Source organism: Pieris brassicae, chromosome 8, assembly GCF_905147105.1.
Source record: "Pieris brassicae chromosome 8, ilPieBrab1.1, whole genome shotgun sequence".
In the NCBI taxonomy this organism is placed as follows: Eukaryota; Metazoa; Arthropoda; class Insecta; order Lepidoptera; family Pieridae; genus Pieris; species Pieris brassicae.
This window is the reverse complement of record NC_059672.1, coordinates 17,287,383-17,299,837: the sequence shown is the minus strand read 5'-3', so window position 1 is coordinate 17,299,837 and position 12,455 is coordinate 17,287,383. Positions and strand designations below refer to the sequence as shown.

Below are 12,455 nucleotides of genomic sequence, written 5' to 3'. Positions count from 1 at the left end.
AGAAAACTATTTTATAAATTATGAAAAGTCATTTATATATATATATATATATATAATAAGTTGTACTAAACAACTTATATAATATATAGAAATCTGTCTTAATTCTGTAAATCTCATAGGTCGTATTTATTTTCCTTGCACTAATTACATTTTATAAATGGAAGTTATATTTATTAACCCAACTGCTCTGAGTAAGGATTAGGATGGAAAGAAATGCATGTCTCGAGCTTCCCTCGTATTACTGATTAAATCGTGGACTTAAGACAAAAGCCACAGTAAAGCTGGTTCATGGTTAATTCTGTCTTCTAAAGTGAATTAACTTTAGAATATAAATAAAATGCAACTTTATTTCATTTAAGGCTTAAGTGTATTGTTTTTTGTACTGCCTCGTATATAGTCCTACGTAATTTAACCCTGGGACTGATTAATAAGACATGTAATGTTGAGCATCGGTTTTTTAATAAAATAAAACAACAATGAACAATTTATTATTTCGTATAATCGTTGGCTTAAAAACGGAAACTTTTTTCACTTTATAAATATGCACTTTAAGCTATGGAGCGTGGCAATCTTCGTATTATATGTCTGTGGTCATAGATCAGACATGATAAGTATATGTTTGCTCAGTATGACTCATTAATATATCGTTTGTTTCATATTTTAATAGTGCCTTCAAGATTTCTTAATAATTTAATTGCTTGTCCTGTAATATAATGAAATTACATTAATCATATTCTGACCTATAAAATAAATGCAATTGTTATATGCCTCTTAAGTGAACTAACATGAATTTAGGGTTTGAGTGATACATCCAGAAATATCAATTAATACTTATGTATACCACCGTTAACCATATTTAAACAAATTTGTAATAAAACGTTCTCACTGAGCTTTTGCAAATTTATTCTACGCAAATATTTTATATATAAAGCAACTCAATATGAACAAGTTAATATTAACCTAAATTTCATATTCGTTGCTAAAATATTTCATGTGAGTAAAATTACTGAACCAAAATTCAAAGCATACTTGTGCAAATTAAATTTCAAGTATCCTCCGGACAAACTTAGAGGATATTAGTTCTGTCAATGTCAGAATTCCTTTAAGAAAATACAATACTTACAAAGACTAACCTTATTCGCAGAAAATTAGTCGGTCTGATTCCCTTGCCTTTTATTTATAGCATAAACACAATTGGACAGAAAAAAATAGTAGTTTTGTTAAAACTTTGCGATTTTTATCAATATTTATGTTTTCAATTATTATGGTTACCATGGTTACCGTGTATTCTCCATCATATTTATGAATCCTAAATATTTACTAAGTTAAAGAATTACCTCTATTTGTTTCTTTTTGATAAATTATGTTAAGATATAAGTTAAAGACTGAATGAATAGTGTTTGAGTTAAAACAGTAATAATAAAACATAATAAAGTTGGTCAATTTAATCCAAAGCATCAAGTTCCATTTTTTGTTATATTTTAAGGATGTCCTTTTTTAAGTTTTGATTAAAAACCATATACCAATAAATAAAGCACTTTTGTTAGTCATTTTTATAGTACTACTGTAGAGGTAGTATGTATGGGCTGAATTTAGCAAGTAACGACTTAGTAAAATATATTTTCATTATAAGGAGTATTTTAAAAGCCCTTATAAACAAGTCGTATATTTTACTAACGCTTTTTTTCAATCACAGTTGTTAAGATAAATGTCGACCTAAAAGATCAGAGGTTTTTATGCCATATCTGACTTTAGCCTGTATAATTAAATATTGAATTGTTCAGCTAAGAAACGTAAATGATAGGTTTTATGAACAAATCACTAAGAAATTGTTTACGAAACAAATCATGAATAATGTCGAGTCCATTTTCGAATTGCCCCCCTCTGAGGCATGAGCCCCGCGTTGAGAAGCACTGTACTAGGTTAACGTTATTGAAACATAAGACAAATTAAATTAATATTTTATTACAACATAAATCACAATAACAAACATAAACTTTGTAACTTTAATATCCCTTTTAAATAAGGGCTCACATTATTTCAAAGGGATATACATAAAAAAATATACCTTAACAACATATTTGGAGGAACTTAACGGCTTTAAAAACTTTAAAAGTATCTAAGTTATATAATTTTGACTAGATAGACGTATACTACGTTATCACTAATACATAAGTCAAGATATGTACAGTTAAATACTGATATTTACATTTAATATTTATCTTAAATTTTAATCGTTGATATTCTTATGTGAAAAGAATTAATGTTACAATCATCTAAGTTGCATTCTATGCATGACAATATATACCTAACATAAGCCTATATAATGTATAACATACATACTTAAATATAGAGAAAATTTAATGTCTACAAATGTAATACGTTTTGTTAGAAATTACATAGTAACTGCCTAGTAAACATTTAACCGCCTACAGTTGAAAACTCTTATTTTGAGCAAGTAACGAATTATGTACAATTGGCACAGCTTACGACTTTATACAAAGCAATTTTTTAAATGCCCGTCTAAAGTCCATATTAAATATCGTATATATAAGAGGGTTTAGCGCTGAATTTACATAACCGAGCCAAGTTACAAAGTTTGTGAACTTGTTTGATAAACAACAGCTCGAACAAAACGGTATCACCAGATATAAGACGAAGAATGGAAGCCAACAAACAACGAAAACGCCCATTATAATACCAAGCGTTCTGGCAGCACGACGCTCTCGCGTTAATGAGATGCGTTGCTTCTCTTCAATGAACTGGTATACAGTGTTTTGTTGATTAGGTCGTATATGTTTCTGGGACTTTGTGGAACCAGCTTGCATGACTTCTAAGTCTTCATCGTGCGTCTCTTTAGAGTTGCTCTCTGAGGACGTATGGCGATTTTCTGGATTATCAATCATGTCACTTACAGAGTTTTCGTTGGAGAGAATTGGTACGATTAATTTATTTTGTGACTTGTCATCTTTACTCCAATACCTCCGTTTTGGTTTCTTTTTAGGTGTTGACTTTTTCGGCCTTTTCTTTTTTTCATTATCAGATACGAGCCGCGTAACGCCCTGGTGTTCATTATGATTAGCTTCTGAACTCACCGAGTCCTGATCGTGAGGGTCACTGTCCTTAGCCGCAAACTTGTTTTTACCGGTAGATATGGTGCTTATCTTAGTAGCTTTAGCTCGGTCTCTAAGTCTCTTTTTCGTGGCTAAGTAAATTTCAAAATACACAACCGTCATTATTATCAAAGGAATGTAGAAAGACCCGGAAGATGAAAATATTACAAAACCAGGTTGAGATGTTAAGCGACAGGGCGTGTCAGGCTCAAACACTTCGGGCCAATCGTTCCATCCTAATAACGGTGGAGAGCTAATGATGAGGGACAAGATCCACACGACTCCGATCATTAGGAGCACTCTTTCTAACGTTCTCTTTTGGGCGTAATTTATAGGGTCAGTAATTGCCCAATATCTGTCCAACGCGATCGCACAAAGGTTCAAAATCGATGACGTGCAGCACATTATGTCGCAGGTCAACCACATTTTGCACACATAAATTCCAAACACCCATTGTCCTAATATCGAATAAGCGACATTAAGTGGTAGGACTAAAATTGCTACCGTTAAATCAGCTACGGCCAGCGATACAATGAAGAAATTTTGAACTATTCGGAGTGGCTTATAAGTGAACACGCTTAAAATTACGAGGATGTTTCCTACTATGGTGGAAATAATAATGAGTGTTAATACAATGGCCGTGCAAATAGCTTCCCATTCTGGCACAGCCAGCGTTATTCCCAAGCTACTAGGATATTTAGGGTCATCAGCGACCGCACAGTCATCTTGATCTAACTCAATTAGATCGTTGGCCTGGGTTATATTTGATAAAGTGTAATTATTATAAACGTGCGTGTTCGTCAAACCCATTTTGTTAATTCACCAACTCCATTTCACGTAGCAGCATTGATGTTGTCTAAAAATGATTTCGTATAATTAGTGTTTATGTCCGAGTTTTTTCCTAGTACATTGTCAGGCAACCGAATTGTGAATTCCATTTTCTTTACAGGCGATATAATCCAAGGTAATTGTTGATGTCGTTTTAGTCGCAACGTTTTCTTATCGCAGTTGAAACTACTTCGCTGAACACTTTTCTGATGTCTCATAGTCTTTAGAGGTGTTTGACCTGAAACAAAAAAACAAATAAGAAAATGCTCTGAAGGTGAAAACAATTTATTATTATACAAAACTGTTATGTAAATGTTGATACGACTGGGTTAAGCGACAAGTGCGACAGAATTATGATTTAGGTCCCAATAGCGGTTCTTTTATCTAGATATTTTTGTTCGCATAATAATATCCTCAGTTTACCCAAGTCGTTTATAAAATATAAGAGGCGTGTGTGGATTTGACAGCAACGGCTTGAGCCGCGAAACACCTAGCTAACATCTTTATATTCCTCGTTTTGTGGTATAATATCAATTTGTTAAATAAAATATTAACTAGTTTGTTGTATAACGAATTCAATTAAATATTTTTGTAAAAAACCTTTATATTTTTTGGTTCAAAACAAGGGATATATACATTATATATATGATATGTAAACAGTGGCTTTTTAAATATGAAAGGATTATTTCGCTTCGTAATAAAAGTCTAGTAGTATTAGAGGCTTTAATACAAAAAGAATAATGTAATCGGAAAATTTAAAGTTCAAAGACAGTAATCAAATTATATTTAATTATAAAAAAAATATGTTTACATTGTGCTGTATATTATGAAAGAACATTACTTTATGATTCGGTCAATACTTAGAGGGTTAAAAACTTCGAACATTTCAACAAATACATATAGTATTTGTTCCTTCCATTTGGTATGAGGCGTCGAAGGCGGTTTAAGTAGTAATGTGATATATATTTTGTACAGTACAATATAATGATAATCCGAAAATTCCGATCATCTTTAGTTATGATCGGATGATACGTATTTAAGCACCCTGTCTCATTCAATGTATTCCCATTACTTTGGTGAAAACCAATAACCACGTACCGAGGTCAACACGATTACGGAATTCCAAATTTGTTACAAGGAATTTCTTGTGCGTAGTCCATGTTCTCCATTAAAAATATTGCTTAAGTTATGTAACCTAACATTAGTTAAGTTAGATATGTTAGTTAATACTAATTATTAGCACAACCAAATGTTTGTCAGTATCGCACACTTGAAGCCAAAATGAGCCCTTTAGTTTATTCCAAACTCATAAATTGTAATATAACATTCTTGTTTCCGATAATGTTCGAAAGGTCGTATATTAAAGTATCATTTTGATTTAAGAACCCTTAAATAGGCCAATTTAGTTTTTTGTTCGCGTCGCAACCCACAATTTTATGTAAGTTCTCACGTTTTAAACAATCAAAAACCAGAGGTTCAAACAGAGAGTTTCATTTAACATATATTTGTACATCTGCACAACAAAGCCTCCAGCGCTTAATTCTCGATACAAAGTTTTTATATTGATAATCTAGATATAATTTATATTTATTGTAAGTAAATTCAATATTGTTTATAAGAAAAGCGATAGCTACAATCTAAAGGGTAGCTTTTCTAGAAACAAAAGAATTGGGTAAAATGTTATAAATAAGTATTATTTAATAGTAGTATAAGAGAATGTCCTTGCCATTGAGGAGATAGTCTTCATAATTATTTCTATTATTTTACTCGACCGTATGGACAGATAATTAAATAGTATTAACACATCTGCTGACCCTAAGCTTCGATCATGTAACCGTTGATCTTTGGTAATCTATTCTCATCTACCCGTAACAACCTTTTTAAAAGGTCATTTATAATCTTATAGTTCATTAAATATTAATTTGGAGAGTTTGCCTATTAATTTACTATAAAGATATCTCAATTATTCCTATCTTAATGAGAATGAGATGAGAATATTTAAGCTGTGTTGAAGATATATATATTTCATTTTATAATTATAATATAATTATTATGGTAACACTGAAAATGTTTAGGCCAGTTAGAAACATCGATAATGAAAACTTTTTATGAATTTCAATTTTAGAACTCTTTGGTAACCTAATGTAGTATATTGCATTCGTTTGTTATTTGTTTTTGTGGATTGGCGGCAAATCTTAAACTCATGTTACACGTGAAAATGAACCTAAGCGAGAAAATTTTCGGTCAATAATTTTTATGACTTTCGTTGTGGGCTTACTCAACTACAAAGCTATAATAGGCTGCGATTAGCATTTCTTAATGAAGGCCCATCGTGCCACTATTTACAATTGGTTTAACGAGTTTAAGCGTGGACGTAGCTATCTCAATGACGATCCGCGTGAGGGACGTCCTTTAACAGCGACTACTGAAGATAGCATCAGTGCTCTGCGACGTATGATAGAGGAAGATAAGACAGTGACCTATCAGCAGATACGGGCAAGGCATTGGTATGAGTTGAGTTTAAGAAATATTACATGAAAATTTATGCTTTGTACCAGATGGATTCCCCATATTTTAACCGACGACCAGAAACACCTTCGCATGGACTGGTGAATATTTGACTATGGCAGGTGTCGATATAATGAGTCATCCACCATTCAGTCCTGACCTGGCGCCCTGTGACTTTCATATATACCCAAGAACTAAAGATAAAATTGAAGGTATTCGCTTTACGAGCTCTGAAGATGCGGTGAAAGCGTACGAAAATGCTCCTACTCCTAAGGAAGAATGGGCCCACTACTTTTTTCAGTGGTTCCATCGAATGCGACGATGTGTAGAGAGGAACGTAGATTACTTCAAAAAACAATAAAAGTATTGGCAACATTCTATATTAAGACGTTTTTCATTTTCTAAACATTTTCAGTGTATCTCTTGATTTTTTTACAATGTGACTAATAGACGTGGAATTAAATAATGTATTAATATATAATGTTATGGCATTTTGATAAATATACAAGTTTTTTGTTATACTAGTGTTTATAAAATTGTTGGGTAAATACATACATGAATGTTATAAATACTGCAAAGCATATTTCATAACTTTTATGATAGGATGAAAACGAAAAGCTCCCCACCAATATCGAGTAAGATATATTGTAGTTTCTAAAGTCAATTTTTCAATATCGTGTCGATGTGAGAAAATACATTTCTTTGTAAATGGACTTGTCTTTCACATTGACATACACTCTTTGCTAGAAACTACAACATAAACAATTACTTATAATGACAGAAAAACAAAGGGAATTTTATATAATAAAATTCTTCTATATTATCGTATTTAGTAACTATCATTAACTGCATCTAATTAAAAAAGGATGATAATATCTCGTTCACCAGTTTCAACTATTTTGTGTGACAAACACTGACGCTAATAATCAAATAAAGTACTAAATAGCTATTAAATACCTTTTAATTTAACTAAAACCTCCTTTTAACTACGTAAAATTCATAAAATGAATGAGTACTATGTATAAAGAGAAATAATCATTCTGTTGTACCTATGGATAGGTTCGAATAATTAAGAAAATTTTCGAAACTACAAAAGATTTTTAATTTTGTGTAGTATACCTATAAACACTGAAATAGATATAGATATAAGAAAGCACTTTATATGTAACCACAGAGCGACCCAAATTTCACCTTAAAGAATTTCCCAACGTATGAATGGAGTTAAGAGCACAACCTTCATTTTCAATACGGAAAGTATTCTGTAGGACTACCTACACAACAAACGTGTTAGGATAAATATTGGTATTGAATACGTAAAAATATGTAAATGCACACGTAAGGTTTTCAAAGGAATTATATTTATCCCTCTTAAGGGAAATGGAGGAAATCGTAAGAACTGTCGAGGTATTACTTAACTTTCTTTGTCAGCTGATCCTTGAAGATCGCTTCTTGGAAGAATTTTGTTACTTGATTTCATTCACAAATTCGCAAGTTAATCCGAGTTTTTAAAACTCTTATATTTATTACGGAATTAGTTCAGATTTAATCTAGTATTGAAAAATAGATTTAAAGAAAATAATCTACGGTTTCTGTCGTAATTGTATATCTAAACAACCGTGGTTGTATCCGGGCGAGTAAATCATTAGATCTTAGGTAGGACAGGAATAAATAGATTTACTGACAAACCATCACAGTTATATCGTGAGTCCATTGCCGGATTATTGTACTTCTATTAATTTGCTGTTCACCAGTTTAACCCAAAACTTTGTTACAAAAAAATTAAACTCATATATTCCAGTTATGTGAATTTCAAACACCTACATTCATTTTTAACTAATATACTATAATATTTTTAATCTAGGGTAATATCAGCGTTAAAAGAAAATGTGTGCAAGAAGACTGTACGTGTATATTTACTAAAGGAAATTTTCACTTTAATAATGTATTGTTATTAAACGTAAAAGTACCTGCCTCATTACATGTATTGTGTATAATATATTCGTAAAATCTTTCACACGCAAATAACGAATTTCAAAAGTGATTCGCTTGACATCTGTCAACGTCAAGTCGACCAGAAAACATGTAACCTACATGACTTTCAGGAGACAGTTCAATTTGAGACCAATTCCATAAGCGTTTTGGTGACTTAATTTGCTTTTTCATTATAATATAATAATTATTATAAAATGCGAACGTTTATTTTAAATTCAAATTTCTTCTGTTGGAAAACTCGAAATATTAGTCAAATCCGTTTAAGTGCTGTAGATAAGTTCATAAAGTTTAAGTTCGAGTGGGTTAATACTAGAAAGTTAAGAAGTAATCAATGGATACATTCTTCTCTATGATTTATGCTCAGCAATCGTGATAATGTTTTGAGGACAGCAAGCCATAGACGAGTAATACATTGTGTTTTTCACGACACTTTTCCAAAATAATATACACAGAATACCAATGACATAATTGTATTAAATTATCTATTAAATGACGTCAATAGCTTTGTGTAGATACAATGTGGGAATAAATTTGGTTAATTTGTCCCGTAGGTAGAAATGTCACTTAAATTCAACTATTAAATCTCCACACAAACTTTGGTCGATTTATAAAATCGGATGGATACCACCAAATAAATTGAATTTTAAGAGAAACAATTCACTCATTGAATTAATTATTCTTATATAATTTTATTATTGTATAGTTCTGTATAATTATATATAACTTTAACTATTACGACTGATTATTATAACTGACTAGCGGACCCGACAGACGTTGTCCTGTCTTAACTATGAATATTGTTATAATAACTACAAAATAATTCAGAAACGAAGTGTTAATTAATCTAATGCTTTATGATCAACAACAATATGTATTTCATCAATATCCGATCGAAGCATTTATTTTAAACGATAGTTTCTTACATCCTCTTTGACGACATTTGCTGCACGTATTCTGTCAATGTTATATCAAACGCCATAAGGTTACTTTAAAAATGTTTGAATTGTAAATGCACTGAAAAAGAATCTTCCTATCGTAACAAAAGTATTCTTAAATTTTATAATTCGCTTCGCAATTTTCTTTCATAAGAACCTTCTCCTGACAATAACAAACACAACAAAAAAGAATTCGCGAAATCAGTCCAGCCGTTCACGCGTGATGCCATGACCAAGAAAAATAGGGATTAATTTTTATGTATAAATAGATAGTATATAATAGTCTTTACTATACAGAAGAAAGTCAGATCTTTTTAAATACGATTTCCTGTTTTCACGCGCAGGTAAACCACTAGACAATAATAAAACCTTCCTTTATTACCTGATTCATTATAACTTAGGTGGTAACAAAAGTTTCTCTAACGAAAACATCACGTTCGTTTTCAAATCTCAAGGTGCTTGTTAGTTCCGAACATCGGATACCTTCGAGCAGAAATTAGAACTCGCCTTTACCTTTGTTGTAGAACTTTATACAATAGTTTTTACACTGGACATTGTATTTAGTTCCTTTATTTGTTTAACCTGCTATGTAGTACCAAAATGTATATACTCTATAAATATATAAATGTCACTAATATTGCATTTAATTTTTAGATAAGATTATTATTAATTCCCAGCAAATTTTTTAAGTACGTGTAAAATTATCTAAAAACGTGACTATAAAATTTTATTGACATAATTATAAATCGTTTACAGCCATCTCAAATTGTGATGAATACTAGTTACATTAAGATTGTTCTATACTCAAACTTGTAGATTATCAATAACATTGTTCTTCTATGTGTTCACATAAAATGTATAAATTCGCACTAGCGTTCGGGTGACACTGAACGAGGGAACAATATCCGAGTGATTGATGTTCTTCCGTTACAATACAATTCCATTTAAAAAATAGTTTATCGTCTATGACAAATCTACCGAATGGATTTGTAGTTTAAAAGCATTCTGTAATCCGATACTGAACTTTCCCGACAACTTTATACGTACTAAAAAGCTTTACTGAATTTAAGTATGCAGTATAAATAATATGGTGGGTTACGAACATTATTTATAGTACAACAAATGAGGTTTTAATTAAATAGACCAAACGCCCTGGAGCCAGGTGGGTGACTTTTTTACTGTTGCTAATACGGTTGAGGTGAGGATGCATCTCAAGTCGCAAGTCTAAAACCAGTCGATGACCCGTTCTGTCACAGAACGCTGATTATTATTTTCTTCATTAAGTATGATCTAGGAAGCAGATTAAATGTGAGGTCGAGAAGATTGCTGTATGTATGGGATATCTTCTTTTAAACACTCATAAAATACATGGTTATTTCGACAACAAATAACTATTACGCACATAAAAAATTCAGCTGGATTGTACACGCAACTCCGTTTAAATGAAAATAAATGAAAAGAATAATTGTGGTAGCATGTTGTTCGTTATTTAGAGGTTGCTTTTAGCTTTTATTCGCCTTTTTACTTTAGTTTTCTAATAAATAAACATGTCCAAAATGAAAAAACATGGCGAACCGTATTTTGGATGAATTAATTAAGACTTAAGTAACGTGTACCTACTAACTATAAGATACAGTATTAGGATAAGTGTTGCATATCTTCTGTCTTACCCTTTGGTTATTTATATAAATGAACAGAATATGTTTATTGTAATCATGATAATAAAAAGAAAATTTAAACAATTCGTACTCGACTTCTTATTTACTTCTTACTTCGTAATATTGATTTTGTGATCTTAAAGATTTTGGGTTCTAAGTTGCTTCTTATTTTAAAGAATATTGAATTATAAAATACTAATTGGAGAAATAATCATTGCAGATTAATAAAATTACAAATTATAAAGTAAAACAAAATACAATAAAGTTTTGTTATTGAAATTGTAAACCTCGTTTACAATGAAGATTGTTTTGAATGTGTTTATTGTCACTGAGTGCTATTTACTTTCTGTTTCAAGAGCTTACTTTTTTATGACAAAGAGCTTTCATTTGCAATATCTACGTCGTACTTTAAAAGCACGATACACTTTGTATTTTTAAGAGGAGTTTACTAGTATTTGAAAGAGGATAACACCGATTTGATAAACATTATAATTCTAACAAGTTAAATCCTATTACACCAAAACGTACAATACATATAAGCGATCATATTTCGTTGAAAAACCTGCCAGAACTAATCATAAAACATGAGATAATTGCTCACTTTACCTATAGATACTACTAAAATAAATTATTGGTTAGTTGAAAGAAGCTAAAAGAGTATGCTTAAATTAAGACTTGTTTTAAATGTATGCATAAATCAGTTTTTTTTAATCGTTCATATACGTAAATAGTGTACTAACGGAAATATATGTAACATATTTCGTGTATATTATTGCCAATTTTTATTTACTTAGACTTGAATGTTTTGATGAAGAAGAGGTTTATTATTTAATTATTTACATATATAACTTTCTCATGCAACCTTATATTGCCATATACAAGAAAACAAACGCAAGACCGACCGTAACATATCCATAGCACTCCCTTTACCTAGCATAAGCAGTACCTGTACCCCCTGACGCAACACCATTATAAAACGAAGTGTACAACAGATACTAATAGATCAGGCCGAGCTACGATCTCAGGCTACGCTCGCCAAAACAGCCCGATCTGAGGTGTAAAGGCCCTTAAGGTCTACAGCGATATTCCATTTAAAAAAAAAGATATCCATAGCTTTGATCGGATACCTCACATCGGACCGGTCAAATTCTCAACTAGTTATAAGTCTATAATATTTATTTATTTGTCGTTTAGTGAGCCCGATATGAGGGCCGATTAAATAGTCATATTTATTAAGTCTCAATTATTGTAGTAATTTTATTAAAGTAATTTAAATATATTTTGGTTTTCTTTGGGATTCACCGCTGGCCCTCACTTAAGCCTTCACTCACTTCGATCAATAATTACAGACACAAATAAAGTATCTGTACCCAAAAACTATTTTCATTTAAATGGTTAATTGTACATTTAAGGAAAGGTAA

General features: G+C 31.2%; 1 protein-coding gene across 1 annotated transcript; it reads right to left on the bottom strand.

Annotated features, from left to right (window-relative positions):
- Positions 1-2,414: 2,414 nt before the first annotated feature.
- Positions 2,415-3,983, bottom strand: LOC123713235 (octopamine receptor). Its single transcript, XM_045666813.1, has one exon. It carries the CDS (start codon positions 3,921-3,923, stop codon positions 2,487-2,489), a length of 1,437 nt encoding a protein of 478 aa, XP_045522769.1. The 5' UTR covers positions 3,924-3,983; the 3' UTR covers positions 2,415-2,486.
- Between the last annotated feature and the right edge of the window lie 8,472 nt (positions 3,984-12,455).